Here is an 18,891-nt window from a genome sequence, read left to right on the forward strand (position 1 = left end):
TCTCAGTAGTCACCCTCTTACCTCTGCTTCTTTTTCTGCAGGCACAGCAGGCGATTCGTACACTGCAGCTGATTTACTTTTTTGTCCTGCCGTTGATTACGACATGTAAGAAACAGGCGGACCCAGAATGGTGCAGGAGAAATATTTATTCTCCGTCAGACAATAGTGAACAAGCTGAGTTATGAATCACACGTTACAACGGAAGAGGCAGAGGCGACTGTAGCAACAACTAAACTGGCAACAGCAACACAAAAGAGTTTGTTTGAATCACAGGAGAGTTTCAGAACCGCGAGCAGATGGTAGAGTCGCTGATGTCCCCACAGCACAGGGTCTCATCCATCCAGGGTGCAGCACGGGGGCCTACGCATTCCTCTGCCAAGGCTCGATGTACTCCAGGCCCAGATGGTCAAAGATGTCCTTTTCAGTCGTCGCCGTCAGGAACTCCTTCTGGAGAGAAGAGGACAAGCAAACACTCAATCCTTGATTTGTGCAGAATTATCTCCGGCAGAGGATGTTTGTTTTTGTTAGCAACATATCTAATGAACGACTGGACAGATTTAATGAACCCTTCAGTAAATATTCACCCCCTTTTATAAGAATTGTCCTAACTCAGAGGTCTGGCCTCTTGGTGCAGGTAGACTCAGTGGATTTGTCCCAAGTGATGGCAGTAGAAACACCTGCTGGAAGGTCTGACCCTGCTCAGTTGGTATTCTTGGTTACCATTGCACCATAAAGACTAAAGGACACTAAGAAAAGCACAAGTCAGTGATGGATACAAAAGGATTAAACCATCCCCAACTGCAAGCTTACAGGAGCATCGAAACTGACAAAACGAGCGACACGTCACTGAGGGACTTCAGTCAGGAGTGTCTGTGGTTTTGACCATTGGTGGCCTTGACCACGTGTTCATCTTCAGACACCCCAGTCATTTGTGGAAACTATACAACAGTTTTATCAAATGTTTGGGATGGTTGGTTTACACATTTATATGGTGGTGGCCATCTTGGATTTTTACGTGGCAACCCAATTTTTGATCGTGACCTTTCTTGATCCTAGATGCAGCCACACACCAAAATGGAAGTCGGCACGTTGCTTATTTTTCAGGTTATCATCACAACAACGCACAAATGGACAGAGGAACAGAGTGTATTTTACAGTTCCCGCACGTCGCTCCGTGACACGGGAAAATACATTTCTTTAGACGGATTCATAAGCTTTGTCAGAAATGATCATGTTTACAGACAGCATCATGAATGAATGAATGCATGGCTGTTTGTTTTCCCAGGAGACCTTCTGAGGGTTCAACTAGTCTCAGGACCACAGCGATGCAGGAAGATGTTTTCACACATTCGTTGCAGGCTGCGAGTATCGATTTAAACGTGTATCAGCCCAGCTGAGCGGAGACTCGGCCACGTTGAGACAGCACAGATTTACGTTTGAAAAGCTCCCTCTCCTCTCCACACTCCAACCTTGCTGTAAGTGATTGCCCTCTTCAGCAGACGAGTATTTTCCCTGACAAATCACGACAGGGCTATTAGGCGCTGGACATCTACCAGAACAATGTGATGGCTTACGTCTCTATAGGAGCGGTGACGAGGCATGACTCACCTTGGGAGTGAGACAGCCCGGAGAGAAAGTGTGACGCGTCCTGCCTTCAAGTCTAAACTGGACCTGACACCCGATCTTGTCAGCTCCCCCCATCAGCCAGAGGCAGAGCTAACAGAGAGAAAGGAAACCACTACAAGGCATGTCTCCCTCCATACAGACTTTTATTTTTATCGTGAATGACAGGAGGGCCACGCTGCTCACAGGTTTGAGTCCAAACCGCAACAAACTCTTTTCACACCAGTCCTTTTTTAAAGAATGTCACACTAACCAGTTTATAAAATGAGCTTTTGGCTGGTTTCTGTCAGAGATGTGTAGGAAGCCTGGAGAACCCGTGAGAGCGCTGCTTCAACAAAATGTAAAAAAAGAAAAGTAAAATGACTTTGCATGGAAATGAAAAAGATAGACGAGGTTATTGCCAATTACAGGAATACATTTCAGTCAAATGTGCACTGGAACCCGTCGCACAGTGTTTGAGCTGGGTGGCAGGAAGCAGAACTTAGTCTGAACACAACCTCGCAAGATGTTCCATTAGTGCTCAGAGAATGTGCTCATGATGACTCTCAGCTACTACCACACCAAATGTTGTGCATCAAAAATTCATCTGTAGCCCTTTGTGAGGTCAGTATCTCAGTGGGCTGGCACTCAACAACTCGACACTCTTCTAAATGCCTTGAAACGCTCATGGGGGGCGTTTTCAGATTCCTAGCATGAGTCAGAGGCTCACAGTCTTGTTACTTTAATTTTGAACATGTTCAAAAAAAATGTGTGACAGTCTCTCAAAATAATTACAGAGTTGCCATGGGCACCTCAAACCCTTCTCAGGCTGGTTTCAGTGTGTGAACATCTAGAGTTGTTCTCTGACACGGAACGTCTGAGGCTTCAGCCGCGAACGTTCAGGCTTTAAACACTCACCGATACAGAATTATTGAAAAAAGGGTCTAACTGCAGGGGGGGGGGGGGGGGAACACAAGCAAAGGGAAGTGTGGCACGATGGGCATCAAAATCACGTGCGCAGTTGATTATACGAGCCACGCATCTCAAAAATAAACCAAATTTAAAAACTAGCCTTCCAAATATGAGGTCATTAAATGAAAAACACTCCGAGACTTCATCCAAAATATTGCTCATTTTTAAGCAATTTTATAATAATTTTGAGTTCCAGTCTTGTCTCCTGACCATGGACCAATGAGACGTCACCCAACAGAAGGTTAGCGTTTTAAATAAAGACCTCACATGCAGCAAAGAGTGAGTGTTGGAGGTGACTGCCTCCGTCACATCAAATTTCACTTTAATATCTGTAAAATAGAGTTGATAGCCGATTGTGTGTATTTTTAAGGTCAGTTAACTGTTGCGTCCATCTTGAATCGAGTTAACTTGTAAAGTTAATTAGTTACATGTGCTGTGGTTCATGAGATATTTTGCTAACAGACCAAAAATAAGCAGACACAGGTAATTACATCATCCCCTACCTTTCACTTCTGCAGATGAAGCTCTAAGGAGAACTTGGCTTTTGTTCTCTTGCACACTGAAACCGCCATGTTTCCTTTAGGGCAGGCGTGCTGTTGGCGAAACGTTCCATTTGACTAAAACCATCGGAGGGATCTGTGAACCTGCGCAGCACCGACCATGGTTTTTACTGCTCTCACAGCCTGAGCACATTTGGTGCTCCCACCGCTCCAGAAGCCACAAAACGCAGACACACGGCGTTTCTAACATGACAAGCTGCGCTGGATGAAACGTACGAGGGATAGAAGGTGGAGGAGAAATGAAATAACTGAAGAGATTTAGAGAATTAATGGGTTTCCAACGTTGTGTGACTCTGTTCAGAGACTAACGGAGAAAAACACGAAGCTCAGATGAGATTCAAAACATACTAAATTGGACATTGTCCTCGACTCACCATGGCTCCGTGTCCCTCAGCTCCTACACCCCCTCCCGGTGCCCTCAGGTAGATGCAGTTTTATTTACTTACCCCAGCACAGTACGGGCTCTGTGGGAAATAAACTGTACCTCTGAAATCTCCCCTTTAGGCGCCTGCTTGAAACGGCAAAAAGCAGCTTTTCTTCTGGAGTTTTTAGTATCGGCGAGCGTGGAGTGGAGGAACAGAGACGTAGTTCATTAGAAGGAGAGGTTATCTGTTATCCGAGACAGGACTGGCAGACCGTCATGAGCCGGGACGGCAGCCATGTGTGTCACCGCGAGCTGGTGTCCTTGAATTAATAAGGTACTAATCAACAACACGTTGTTCTGTCCGCCACATAATGACATCCCTCACGGACGTGAACGCACACTCATCAGTTCCTGCAAAACATCTGCCGCCTCTCTGCTGCCTGTCGTCCTCTCTGCCGCCCGGCCCTCTGCTCCACAGGACGGGCGGACACGACCAACTCTGGCCCGATTCAACTGACGCATCAACCAAGGAGGTAGTTCAGAGAAAACCTGCTTAAATCTGCCGCAAAGATGGAGCTCAACACAAGCTCCAGTGAGTTTTCCACAGAAAAACTAAATTTATAGATACTCCTGGAAGGATGCGTATTCCCCGCTGCCTTTCCTGCCAGAGTTTTAGACTCGGATAATTTTATGTGAAGAAATGACGAAGCTGTGGTCGTTTTGGTTCAACCTTTAAAGTAATAATAAGCCCAGTCTCTCAGGATATTGCAGTATTTCCCTTGAATTATGTTTTGTGAATGACTCTCAGTGTAGTTGCAGTTTTATTCTGCAGCTTCCTGAGTTCCAAGATGGCTCCAACAAGCTACAGCTGTGGATCATTCCTTGAGGAGCTCCAGGAGCATAAACGGCTGCAGAGGAGCTCTCTTCCCTGCTGGAGCATTACATGCCCACCAGTATTTGTGCTCTCAGCCACTTTGTGTAGTACTACAAATAAAGTATATTGTGTTCTCCTCGTATTTCAGTATCTGCTTCCTGCAACCCACCTATTCCAGGACCCTCCTGTGAATCTTTGAGACCTTTTGTGATGTACCTCAGCTGTTCTACTGCCTTCCAGCCACTGCCTCAAGTCACCTTCCATGCTCTTCTTTGGACTGGAACCACTGATCATCCTCTGATCTCCATCATCCTGACACCTCTCCTTGTTCCCAGGTCCTCCCTGTTGGATGAACTTTATTTAATTCACTGTAAATAAAGAGCTGTAATTTATACGAGTCTTGGAGTCTGACCTCTCAGTCGTCTCTGGGTATTCCAGTAAATGTTACACTCAGCCACTATCCGTCCAGTTTTATCTCAATAGTTGTAAAATCCTCAGCGTTGTAGCCATTTTTGTGTAAGCTAAGGTTGATTAGCTGTGACAGCCATCTTGAACTGGGCTGACTTAAATGTTTTGGTTTAGATGCACATGATTTTTTTTTCCAGGGGTCTCCACAGCGAGTGACGTCTCATGAACCATTTGACAATAGTTTCTTCCTGATGCAACCGAGGCTCAAACCTGTGGCCTCAGGTTTAGGAGACCATGGTACAAACCAAAGGAGCTTTAAATTACAAGAAGGAAATGTACAGAATGAAGAGATTTACCACATATAGGACTGCAAACCCTTAGAGATGTGGAGAAACTCAATAATACTAACAGGGGAAACTGGTCCAGCAGAGAAGTTCAAACAACTTAAAATCTGTGCAAACTCATTTTATAAGCTCTTGAGCAGACAAATTAATCTGCACACTGAGAATGCCGCCGTCCCATTTTCAGAGTTGACTACTCGGCAACAACAGAGCAATGATTAAAAACTAAACATAAAGAGGTCAGACTGGAGGCGAGCAGGAAGTCTTCAAAGCAGAACGTTCGCTCTTCACGTATTTTAATAGAACTGCTGATGAAAAGAACATCGCTGTATGTTGGGAATATTTTAGTTTCTTTAACGACAACAAGATAAATTTATATAAATCCGCTACGCACTGTGCAGTTTCACAACTCACGCTGGATTGCTGTGACGTCAAACTCAGAAACTAACCATACCGTGACCAAACAAAGTCCATACTCAATAATCCAGGTACACAATCCAACAATTTTCAGTCAGGTCATCTGGACAGTTTCTTTTTTTTTTTTTTTAAGTTTCACCTTCCATCCATAAGGCTTCATCAGTCAAGGAAACACACCACACAAAACTGATTCTTCCCCCAACAGCTTACTCCAAAGTGGAACAAACCAGTTATGTTGGTGCTAAGATGGTCTCATCGGCACACCCCCTCCTCCGGTGCCGGCCCTCTTCCTCGTCGACAGACATGTCAAACTGGTTCAAAACCAACAAAGTAGTGCTTGTATAACCATACTGTGGTTGCGGTATAGGTTATACAAGCATATTTAGCTACATCTGCTAACATATTTAGCTACATCTGCTAACATATTTAGCTACTTCATTGACTCAGTTCTTCTGACAGTGAAGCGATGAACAACCTGAGAAGCTCTGAGGTGTGTCAGTGTCTCCACAGTAATAAGGTCAGTGGTGTTTTGTTAAAAGAGGTGGGACACAATCTTATTGACCTTAAAGCCTTAAAGTGGTTCCCAACCCTGGTCCCTGAGGAACACCACATGTTATAGTTGTTTCCCTGATTTGAATGAATAGGTGATTAATTCAATTCAAAAACACTTTATTAATCCCAGAGGTAAATTAAATGTTGTAACTCATCGTCCTGGTTTCATTAGAGAGTTGTTCTAGATGCTGATGCTGTGGGCAGGAAGGATCTCCTGTAGTGTCTGTCCTACAGCAGATCTGAAGAAGCCTCTGACTGAAGACACTTTTTTGTTGTATGACAGTCTGACGTTGTATGACAGTCTGATGAAGAGGATGCTGAGGGTTGTCTATAATGTTCTTCATTTTATGAAGAATCCTTCTTTGTACAATCATCTCCAAAGGTTCTAGAGGAGTCCCCAGAACTGAGCCAGCCTTCTTTATGAGCTTGTTGATCTTTTTTAAGTCACTTGCTCTGGTGCTGCTCCCCCAGCAGATGATGCAGAAGAGACAGCGCTCTCTACAACAGACTTATAGAAGATATGCAGCATCTTGCTGCAAACACTGAAGGACTTCAGCTTCCTCAAGAAGTACAGTCTGCTCTGTCCCTTCTTGTAGATGCTTCACTGTTGCATTTCCAGTCCAGTCTGTTGTCCAGGTGAACCTCAAAGTATTTATACTTCTCCACCACCTCCACTTCTTCTCCCATGATGGAAATAGGGTTGGACCTGTTCCTGTTTTTCCTGAAATCTACAATCATCTCCTTTGTTTTGTTCACATTCAAGATGAGATGATTGTTTCCACACCATGCCACAAAGCGGTCCACCAGTTCCCTGTACTCAGCTTCTTGTCCATCTCTGATCCACCCGACCACTGCAGAGTCATCAGAATATTTCTGCAGATGACAGGAGTCTGTTTTGTACTGGAAATCTGAGGTGTACAGAGTGAAAAGGAATGGTGACAGTACACGCCCCTGTGGTGCTCCTGAGCAACTGACCACCTGGTTAGACACACAACCCTTCAGTCTCATAAACAGGCTTCTGCAGAACTTGATGAAGTATTTTAATCACTGAATCAGGTGTGTTGGAGCAGGGAAACAACTATAACATGCAGGATAGTGTTCCTCGAGGACCAGGGTTGAGAACCACAACCTTAAATCAGACACAGAGTCCAGACAAAGTTTTAAAGTCCTCCATCACTGAGCTCGGGTTCATTACAGAGAAAATTATAAAACTGAAGATGAACAAATATATAAATCTGTGACCTCCGTACACCTGAAATCATCCCTGATGTTCTCGTCACTGTTTTCAATCCTTCTGAGGATCCAGTGTCTCCTCCGGTGGTTTATTGTCGTCCAGACACAAAGTAGGATGCAGGTTTTCCTCCGTCGGCCGTTTGTCAACAAAGTGAAATGAGCTCACATGCAGAGTTTAGGTGTTCTCTTCAAGTTCACGTTGTTCAGACACGTTCTTCTTAATTCCTCATCTGTAGGTAGGAGATGAAACTAAACTTGTTTTAACAGGAACTCTTTTTGTTTTGGTCCGTGTTCAAACTCTGTTGTTGTAGACACTGATTTAGTTTGGTCTGGTTGTTCTGCAGCCCTGAACACAACAGGTACCTGAACGCAACACGGCTACTTTAGTAAACTTTATGGTTGTTAAATAAATGTGAACAAAACAAAAACAGAGTTTTATCTGCTGAACTGAATGTAAATTACTTTCAAATAAACTGTGGTCCGTGCTCTGCTGCCATGGTTAACCAATGATTACTGCTACTTCCTGTCTGACAGGAAGTTGTACCAGAATCATTTAAACAGCAGAGCAACCAGGAAGAAGGTGGACGTGAGACTGCTTTCCCACAGACTTGTGTGGAAAAATACATTCTCCAGTAAAGTTAGTTTTTTACTCTTTGTTAACTTTTAGGCTTGATGGTACGAAAAATGACTGACTGAATCAAGCACATGAAGGAGAAGTGCCCATTTTTCAAAATAAAATACCCTACAGACCAGTGTAACGTCCCCTTCGGGCGTTTCATGATAGTAAGTGAAGAAATGTTCTAATTTAGTCGTCTTCCTTGTTTTGATCGTTTAACAACTAGATCACTTCATCATCAAGAGATTAAAGAACAACCTAAATTAACCTGGTTTTTATTGCAGTGAGGTCAAAATGGCTGACAGGGGCAGAAAAAGTGGGATGTGGATTATGGCCCTGTGTCTTCGCCCTGAAACAAACCGCTGCACACCCACACCTCTCCGGAGCTTGGGCCTGCACGACGAGCTCAGCTCACAGGACAGCCTGACTGAGGCACAGAACCCTCACCAATCACACCAGCAATTAGCACAAGCATCATAAAGCACCACGTCCATAAAAGAGCTGTTGAGTTTAGTGTTATCATCATCACCTATCTTCCTCTGGCTTCCTAATCAGCACCGGCACCGGGCATGGAGGCAGGCGGCCGGAAAAAAACGTATTTTCTAATCAGAAACAAGAGGACGTTCAGCCGACGTCCCTGATGTTATGGTGCTCTGCTCCCATGGAGGGGTAAACATTTGCAAATCAAAGTTATTTAGCTGATTAGGTTGCCCAGCAGCACTGAACAGACTCAAAGCGTCTGAGAGAGGTGCAACACAAGCCGAATGCTTCCTCCGCCTTTGTTGCCAAAGCTAAAATTAAAACGCCTCAAAATTTAAGTAGAAATTTTTATTGAGCCCATCTAGGAGCTTTGATGAAGAATCATTTCATTTAACTGATATTTGACTGTGAAAATATGCTTATTGGCAGAACAGGCACATTTATTAGTCCTGTAAATGTGCAATATGTGTTTTTACTGAGCAATATGTATTTTTTCATTTTTATTTTATTGTGCTGTTCATGGGATTTTATTGTTTGTGGTGTATTTAACTGGGGAAGAAGCTTTGTTTAGCGCACAATGTCCAAGACAAATTTCCCCTTGGGGCCAATAAAGTATCCATCCATCCATCCATCCATCCATCCATCCATCCATCCATCTAAATGTCTTTAAAAACAATAATATGAAAAACATTTCTCTTTAAAAATAGTCTTTAATAAAAATAAACATTTTTTAAAATGTCTCCCCTTAAAATGCTTTTATTTTTCTGGCATAGTCTTCTAGAGCTGTAAAAACGAGCATGCTTCAGCAGCTGTCTTGTCAGGGAGTCAAACATCACATCGTTTTAAAGAAACAGTTCAACCAATTAGGTGTGTCGCACCTGCAGTGAACCTCCCGTCAGCACAACTCCACCTCTAACATCCATCTGACTCGCAAAAGTGGCAACAAACACTTTATAAAAACTGTAAAATGTAGTGAAACAAATGAATCTATAGAACCCTGGTTGTTATTTCAGAAAGATATTTTGTCTTGAGCTTGTGAAAACGGGTTAACGAGGCTAACCAGATGTCCAGCGAGCTTAACAAGAAAATTACTGTCAAACTATGTAGGTGTGGATGCTCTGTCATAAAGAATGTTGTAAATCCAAAATAAAGTTCTGAATAAATAAATAACTAGAACTCTATTCTGTAGAGGAAGATGTTTTGCTTCCCATCTGGGAGGACTTCTCCATTTAAAAACATCTGGAAGATGTGGCGCTCCAAGCTTTTTATGTCTGGATGAGGCTTGGATAAGTACCGTAGCTTCACCGGCTGCTTTAGATCCAAACTAAATTTACTTCCCAGTAAAGAGTCGTCAGCGTACAGTTAGAACGTCTCATAGTTTAAAGCCATCCATTCTGAGGACATCGAGCTCACCAGAGAGGACGCCAGAGACAACAAGCTGCCTTTACAGAACGTTTGGTGGCCAGAGATGGAAGCTTCAACACTGAAGCTTCACGTGGGTCAGAACCTTCTGTTTGGGTCTCACCACCCACTGGAACATAACATTTGATGAAAAAAGAGGAGAAGGCAGCAAAGCAGCAATAAAAATGGCTCCATGGTTGTTGTGGTTTCTGGGGAATTAATTCAACCTTCATTTATACAGATTAATACCATTGAGCCTCCGGGACTCGTTTAAAAAAGAGATCTGGCATTGACCTGTCACATGGTGCCATTTGGACCTCACCTTGTCGTATGGTTCCATTTGGACCTCACTTTATCATATGGTGCTGTGTGGACCTCACCTTGTAGTATGGTGCCGTTTGGATCTCACTTTATCGTATGGTGCTGTTTGGACCTTAACTGACAGTCAGATTATCTCATATTTGACTTTATGCTTTGATGTTGACTTTTTTCTTCACTAAACCTGCCCGGGCACTTCCATATTGTGCAACATCTAAAATAAGAGCCTACCGGCTTTAAACCTGAAACCTTGTTGCTGTGAGTTGATGAGGCTAATCAAACCTTTTAATTAACTTGATTTATGTATTTGAATTGAGAAAAGAACAAAAACAATCTGTGTTCCAGTGTGGATGTTTTTGTGAGATTTTAAAATTTCACGTCAAGTCTAAGAAACTGCTGAGTGACGTTCTTGTGCCTCTTATTTCTGGACGGACCCAAACAGTACGGCCTTCTAATGATAACATTAAATGAACCTTCTCTGCTCCGCTACAGCCCATTAATAATTAATTGGTTTGTTGAATAGGAGCCAGCCTTGCGTGACCACTTGGCGTCCTGATGCAGACGTTTATCCTGCAGCGTCAGCAATCGTCTCAACAAACAAATCAGTTTTGTTTCTGAACTTCTCGTTCACTTTTCTGCTGATATGAGGCCTCATGAGACGGAAAATGTCCCACAGAGGACCGCTTCCTGTTACTAAAGGAGGTTCTACAAGCTGCTGGATCTGGACTGGAACCAGTTTTAGTTTAATAAATAAAGACATGCTGGAATCTGTCGTCTTTCTGTTCATTTGAGATGAGAGTTAAATTGTTTTAGAACCTGGTAAAGATCAGATCAGTTTAGTGGGGTCCTGCTCTGTGACTCCCTGGACATGACACTGGTCCAAAGACTTCATTACTTTAAGTATTTTCATAAAATATTTTCCACTGAAAACAAAAACCCACGCCGTGTGAGCACACACTGGTTTTTAAGGTGACAGAATGAGAACCGGTGAAGATGGCTCCATGGTTGTGATTTTTGGTGCAGAAGGCAGGCAGGAAGTTACAACATCAAAACCTCAATGTGTCAAGTCTGCACCGACTATATAACATTTTAAAAGTCCACACTTCAAAAAAACTTTATTAAAAATGTGTTTGTGGACATTCATGATGTGGGAATGGGCTTCCTGTGGCGAGACGGTTTCAGAGATGCAGAAAAAGACGGGAAAAGCCACATTTAGCCAGAACAACAGTGTCACCTTCACAATAAAGGTTTTCTGTATTTGCCACAATCAAAATTACCTACAGCTCATTAAGAGCATGGGGGGGGGGGGGGGGTGTCCTAAAATCCAGTTTTACTTATTCTTTGAAAATGTGATCAACTTTGTGCCCGTACTCTTCCAGGTATTCCACAGCAAACGTATCCTCAGCTTGACCGCAGGACAAACCTGAACCAACCTAACGTTCAGTCGAGTGTTGCTGTAAATAAATCATGGGGTAAACTGAAATGGACGGACTGGGGGGGGTTCAGTGCTACACTGGGAACCAGGTCAATTAATGTTACATGACAAGCAGACATGGCTGAACACCAAGCCTTCCTAAAACCTGCTGCGGTTTGGTGTCATCAATAATGGAGCTGGATCTGTCTACTCATCCACCCCCAAATCTTTTGTATCCTTGTTTGTCCTCTCCTCCCATCTCCCTGTTCCAAAGAGGCAAATCATTTCTCCTCTTTACGTCGTGCTTCAAGATAAAATAGACTGCAGGTTGCAGGATTTCAAGGATAATAGCATGCTATTGAATTCCATTCTTTAGTGATGCAAAATACAAGCTCAATGGAATCTATAAATACTTCTCAGCCTTTATTTCCCCCCATTAGCGCCGGTAACAGGCACTGTGTGGGTGGATGGGAGGCTGGAGAAGTGGAGGAAGAGCTCGGGGTGGAGGTGGCAGGGGAAAAGAGACGAGAGAATTTAAGTAGATTAAGTGAACAGATAATATTCTCGCACATTACTCAAAGATTGCTTTTCTTTCCCTTCCTCTAAATGTGTGCATCATTTTTCTTTAGCCTGTAATTTCCCTTAATTTCACTCCATCTTTCACACTTCCTCCCTGTTGTTACGACCCCTGCCATGCGACGTCTGTCAGGCTGATTTATCATTGATCTGCTGGATGGACTCGTCCCGCTGTGACGGCTGATTAGATGACCGTCGATGATTTCTTAAAGTCACACTGTCCGAGTGAAGAGCAGCAAAATAAATGTACAGTTGAGTCGTGATGCAGCCGCTGGTGGACTCTTCTGGTTCTCAGATGGTCGTGTGGACTACAAGTCCCTTTAGAGCTCATCGAAACAATAATTCACTTTTGTTAAAAAGTGATTCAGGTAAAACGTCTGTAAAACGTGTGTGTCGACAAAATCAACAAAATAATGTGAGAAAAAATGATTTGATGTTTATTTTAAAACGATACAGAAACTGTGAAGATATGTTTGTTGGCATCGTTAAATGTTAATTTCTAACTGTTTGACCTTCAATAGAGGTCACGCAGTGACAGTTTATTTAAAGGGAACCAGCAGCCAATGGGAGCTGTCTGAGAAGCTCAGAAGGAAGATTATAGATGTCCAGGTTCAAGGTAAAGGCTACAAGACCATCTCCAAGCAGCTCCATTAAATCCATTTTTCAGAAAAAGAATGATAATGTCATCACAGCGAATCTGCCACGAGAGGGTCGACCACCAAAACCCACAGAGCGGGTCAGGAGGAGATTAATCAGACACATCCAGGAGGACAAAGACCACCCTGATGGAGCTGAGAGATGGAGGGTCTGTCCACTGGACCACTAGAAGCTGCTCAGAGTTGGACTTCATGGAAGAGTGACAGGAAAATAACAACAGATTTTTAAAAAGTTAATAAAGCAGGACAGTTAGAATTTATTCCTCAAACATGTAGAAGAAGCTGCTGTGGTCAGATGAGATCAAAGTTGAACTTTTAGTCCAGGGGAGTCTGATTGTGGTCCTGGAGGGCCTCTATCCTGAATGTTGTAGATGTTTCTCTGCTCCAACACGCCTGATTCATGGTTCAATTACTTCCTCATGTTCTGCAGAAGCATCTTGATCACCCAGTGATTCAAAGCAGGTGTGTTGGAGCAGAGGAACATCTACAACATGCAGGAGGGAGGCCCTCAAGGATCAGGACTGGACACCTCTCTTTTAGGCCATCAAGTGTCCAAGTGGCTCTGGTTTGATTTAAAGATTGTTGGACACAAGCACAACCAGAAACCAGCAGGATCTGGAGATGTTTGGACATGAAGAATGGACAAAAAGTCCAGGTTAGATGGACTAAGATTATAAAGACGAGCCTGAAGAGACCTGCTGCAGAAGGTGGGACACGAGGGGTTCATTATATCCATCCATCCATTATCTTTTACCCACTTCTTCTATTTTGGGTCACGGGGGTCGCCGGTGCCCATGTCCAGCAATCACTGTACGAGGGACACCCTGGACAGGTCTCCAGTCCATCACAGGGACACAGAGACAAACGAGACAGACAACCATTCACTCTCTCACTCACACCTAGGGACAATTTAGAGTTGGATTCATTATATGCAGAGCATATTTAAACTTTTTCAAGACAAAAAAATGATCATCTAACTTCACTAATCTGGAGTATTTACTGGTAAAATATTTCTTTTTATTCAGTTAATTCCCATTTTGTAGGGCAGCAAAATAAAGATTACAAAGAGGGAGGAAAAGTTGTACAAAAACCAACAAAGAGACGTAGTCTCTCCAGCGTGTCCTGGGTCTTCCCTGGGGTCTCCTCCCAGTCGGACATGCCTGAAGCACCTCCCTAGGGAGGTGCCCAGGGAGCATCCTTATCAGATGAACCACCTCAACTGGCTCCTCTGGATGTGGAGGAGCAGTGGTTCTGCTCTGAGTCTCTCCTGATAACTGAACTTCTCACCCTGTCTCTCAGGGAGAGTCCAGCTACCCTGCAGAGGAAACTCATTTCAACCTCCTGGATCCACGATCTCATTCTTTCAGTCTCTACAGAGTTCATGACCAGAGGTGAGGGGAGGAACGTAGACCGACCAGTAAACAGAGAGCTTTGACTTACAGCTCAGCTCCCTCTTCACCACAACGGACCGGCGCAGAGTTCACAATACTGTAGATGCTGCACCAATCCATCTGTCAATCTCACGCTCCATTCTTCCCTCACTGTGAACAAAACCCTGAGAAACTTGAACTCCTCCACTTGAGGCAGAACCTGAAGAGAACAATCCACCCTTTTTTAACTGAGGACCAGAGATTCAGATCTGGAGGTGCTGGTTCTCATCCCAGTTGCTTCACACTCGGCTGTGATTCGCTCCAGTGAGAGCTGAAGATCACAGCACAATGACGCCAACAGGACCACAACATCTGCAAAGAGCAGAGACAGAATCCTGAGGCCACCAAACCGGACTCCCTCCACCCACTGGCTGCACCGAGAAACTCGGTCCATGAAAGTTCTGAACAGAATCTGTGACAACGAGCAGCTCTGGAGGGTCCGACTTACTATGGACAATGTGAACCAAACTCTCGCACTGCTTGTATAGGGACTGAACACCCCGTAGTAATGGGCCCCCAGTCCCATACTCATGGAGCACCCCCACAGTGTACCCCAAGGAACACGGTTGAAAGACTTCTCCAAGTCCACAAAACAAATAGACTGGATGGGCAAACTCCCATGACCCCTTGAGGACCCAAGTGAGGGTAAAGAGCTGTAGTGTAGTGGTTCACAAGACATTTTAGCCGACAGCCACAGAACATACGCTCAGTCACGGTGCATGGTTACATGATCTCCTGCCTTCAGGGCAGCGGGCGAAAGTCAAAGTGTAACACTCATCAGTAATAAATCTGAATAAAAGCAGCAAAGTAAAGACAAAACCAAAAAGTGGTGGAGCGTTCTGAAAGTGCTCCACATCAGCAGGTTTATTATTTCACACTCCCCAGTCATTCTCATTAAAGCCCCTTAATTGTTTCTCTGACCTCTAAAAGAAACGGACCAATCACGCGCCGCTGAGTCCTGGAATTAATGTTCATATTAGCATCGTTCACCTGTCACGCAAAAAATCATTTCCTGAGTGTCGGAGCTCACAGACATCTTGTTTAAAGAGAAGAGGGAGAAAAAAGTTCTTCAGGATGAAAAAGAGCTGATTATTCTGTAAAACTTAAACATCCAGGTTATAAAATCTAAAAATGAACTCTGTGGTAAATCTGAAGAGCCATCGGTAGAAAAACGTTCAAACAAATCCCAGAATACTTGGAGCGAAAGTCATCTTTCCAGAAAACAATCGATTCCATTTGGTTCCTGTTGCTGCTGCACATAGATCTTTCTGAAGCTCCTTCCTGCTGTCGCTCCTCACCTCCAGAACCGACCCGGGGACGGAACAGACAAACGTCCGAGCCGACGCGATCAAAGCAAATCCTTGAAATGAAAAACTCCTTGAACCTCTTTTGACTGACAGAGGAAAGAATTGAAATTTGTGCAAACAAAGACTCTGGTGGTAATGCTGAGTGACGGCTCCTTTGAGGAGGAAATGATGGTTTTTGTAGAACAGAAGGAGAAAGTCCGACCTGTTGCAGCTTTAATACGAACGCTTCCCGGGAGAGGGAATCCTCGTTTCAGCCCAGAATACAGACTGCAGGCAAATAAATGAGAATTAGTGTTCAAAACTAACCTGAAGACGAAACTAAAGGTTCTGCAGAGATGAAGCGTCTGCTCTCCAACAATAAAAATAAAAACTGTAAAAATCTGAGCGCAGAGAAAAAGAAGACATTTCTTCATATGAACTGTAGAAGACGAGCCAGTGGCTCATTACGGTCACCATGGTAACCACACATCTGTGTCTGTCGCTCCCTGACTATGATTATGGCAAGCAGACAGAAGCTGACTGAAAAGTAAGCCTCAGACAAACAGCGGCTGCATGAAGCCCCCCAGTGGGGTTTTCAAACTTCTTGAACCGTGATGTCACGCCTGGATTTATGATTTTTCCAACTAACGTGTTTTATGTTGAGATAAATCCATCCATGACTCTTCTACCGCTCACTGGTGTCTGGGTCAGGGAGTTAGCTGGTCCAGAACAGAACCCAGACCTCCCTCTCCTCAGAGACCCTCTCCAGCTCCTCCTGGAGGACCCCAGATGTTCCCAGACCAGAGGGAATCTATGATCCCTCCAGAGAGTTCTGGGTCTCTTCTCACTGGGGTCTGCCTGAAACCTCCAGGAGGAGTCCTGATCAGATGAACCTCCTTGACTGACTCCTTTACAGGAGCAGCAGCTCCAGTCTGAGCTCCCCCTGGACTATGGAGCTCCTCACCTGGTCTGTAAGCCTGAGCCCCCCACCCCATCTGATTTTTCAGTCCTGATTCAAAACTCATGCCCACAGGTGAGGAATGGAATGTAGACGGACCAGTTAATCCAGAGCTTTGCCTTTAGACTCAACTCTTTCTTTACCATGACCACCTGGAGCAACACCCTCATTACTGAGGATGAGGCCCTTATCCATTGATCCATCTTCTGTTCCATTGATCCATCTTCTGTTCCATCCAATCGTCACTCAGGAGCAAGACACCTAGATACCTAAACTCCTCTACTTAGTCCTCCCTGAGAATCTGGTGGTCGAGTCTCGACTCCTGGGACTCAGCCATTCAGAGCCCTAAAGAGTGACAGGAGGTCCACGTGTGGCCAACATCTTCACCGAGAATCATCGAGGTCTACGAGGAGTCCATATGTATCCAACATCTGCACCGAGACTCATCGAGGTCTACGAGGAGTCCACATGAAGCCAAGACATGCACCAAGAATCATCAAGGTGCCACCATGCCGCCCTAGAAGTTACTGAACCTGAAAATAAGAACGATGATCTCTGCTCTTGAACTGAAGGATTTCTCTCGGTCAATCTCATGTTTTAAATAAACTATGGGGGCGGATTCTTAAGACGTCACATTTTGTTTTTACTACGACTCCTGGTGGTTCATCGTTAAAGACCTACACAAAATAATGTCTTCTCTTCCCACAGATATGTTTTATAGCTTCATCACTCGTTTCTCCTCTGAGTTATTCTGGTGTCTGAACTGCGCAGTCACTCTGAAGTCCTCTGCAGACGTATCAGTGCAGCAGAGCGTTTTGTCTTTCCTTTGTGACAACGCTCACAGAATGCACGTTTGCAACATTCAGGATAGTCCAATTTTCTAAATCCTGTTTACAAATCCCACCGACTTGTAATCTGTCATTTTGTGTCTTTATCTCCCCGGCAGGTGCAAGCTTCTTGGGGAGCGTAAGACAAGGTATTAAGAGTTAAATCTGGAGCCGATGGCCTGAAAATGTGAGATATGTTCAGATTTTTTAAATCCCATGGTCTGATCCCAGCTTAAGAAGCTGTTCCTCACCCACCTCTGCTCAAACACGTCTTCATGCAGCAGATTGGTCCATTTGTCTACAACCACCCAGTTTTTCCAGGGCAGGGTCGTCCCATCAGACTCTTATAGTTTCTGTTTTGTTCTGGGGACAATAATTGGCGATTTTCTGATATGTGACCAGCAGAGGAGAGAATTACCCGAGGTGACGTCTCTCCTGTAGTTTTGACATTGATACCTACGGTGAGGACATTTCTGTCTGCAGTGATAATACGAGCTCTCACACAGAAGGCTGCTCAACCCACAGAGAAAGTTTCCACTCATGACAAAATTTCCACCAAATATTGTTTTCATGTTTTTTTATTTGGGAGCTGAGATGGTGTAGAGGTAAGGCAGCTGAGTTGGACCAGAAAGTCACAGGTTCAACTCCACGCCATGCCCACATGTTGTGGTGTCCTTGAGCAAGACACCCAATCCCTAATTGCTCCCCGGGTGCTTACATAGCTGCCGCTGCTCCACCTGGGTGTATCTCAGGTGTGATGGGTTAAATGCAGAGAACTAATTTCATCATTGAATAGAAACATACAATGATGTCATCAATATACAATGATGACATCACATAACACTTTGATATTTAATCAACTTGTTTGGTTTTAACCTACAAATCTGAGGCCATGGTCCTCACTCTGATTGTTCTCTTCAGGTCGAGGGTGAGGTTCTGCCTCAAGTGGAGGAGTTCAAGCATCCCAGGGTTTTGTTCACAGTGAGGGAAGAATGGAGCGTGAGATTGACAGACGGACTGGTGCAGCATCTGTAGTATTGTGAACTCTGTACCAGTCCGTTGTGGTGAAAAGAGAGCTGAGCGGTAAAACAAAGCTCTGTTTACCGGTCGGTCTACGTTCCTGCCCTCACCTCTGGTCATGAACTCTGGTAGAGACTGAAAGAATGAGATTGTGGATCCAGGAGGTTGAAATGAGTTTCCTCTGCAGGGTAGCTGGACTCTCCCTCAGAGACAGGGGGAGAAGTTCAGTTATCAGGAGAGACTCGGAGTAGAACCACTGCTCCTCCACATCCAGAGGAGACAAGTGAGGTGGTTCAGACATGTCAGACTGGGAGGAGACCCCGGGGAAGACCCAGAACACGCTAGAGAGACTACGGTTGTCCTGAGAACACCTTGGAGTCCTCCCAGAAGAGTTGGAAGAGGCTGTGGAAAGAGATGCCTGGACCTCCCTGTTCAAGATGCTGCCCCGAGACCTGAGTCCAGAACAAGATGATGGATGGATGGATGGATGGATGGATGGATGGATGGATGAATGGATGGATGGATGGATGGATGGATGGATGGATGGATGGATGGATGGATGGATGGATGTATGGATGTATGGATG

The 18,891-nt window shown here is 44.4% G+C and overlaps 1 protein-coding gene across 1 annotated transcript in view; it reads right to left on the minus strand.

Annotated features, from left to right (window-relative positions):
- Positions 1-360: 360 nt before the first annotated feature.
- Positions 361-18,891, minus strand: part of dntt (deoxynucleotidyltransferase, terminal) — a 95,486-nt gene continuing 76,955 nt past the window's right edge. Inside the window, exon 9 of the mRNA XM_037688217.1 lies at positions 361-447. Coding sequence (XP_037544145.1) covers positions 361-447 — 87 coding nt within the window. The remainder of the gene's footprint in view (positions 448-18,891) is intronic.

This window comes from Nematolebias whitei, chromosome 1 (assembly GCF_014905685.2).
Source record: "Nematolebias whitei isolate Nwh7 chromosome 1, NemWhi1, whole genome shotgun sequence".
NCBI classification, from domain to species: domain Eukaryota; kingdom Metazoa; phylum Chordata; class Actinopteri; order Cyprinodontiformes; family Rivulidae; genus Nematolebias; species Nematolebias whitei.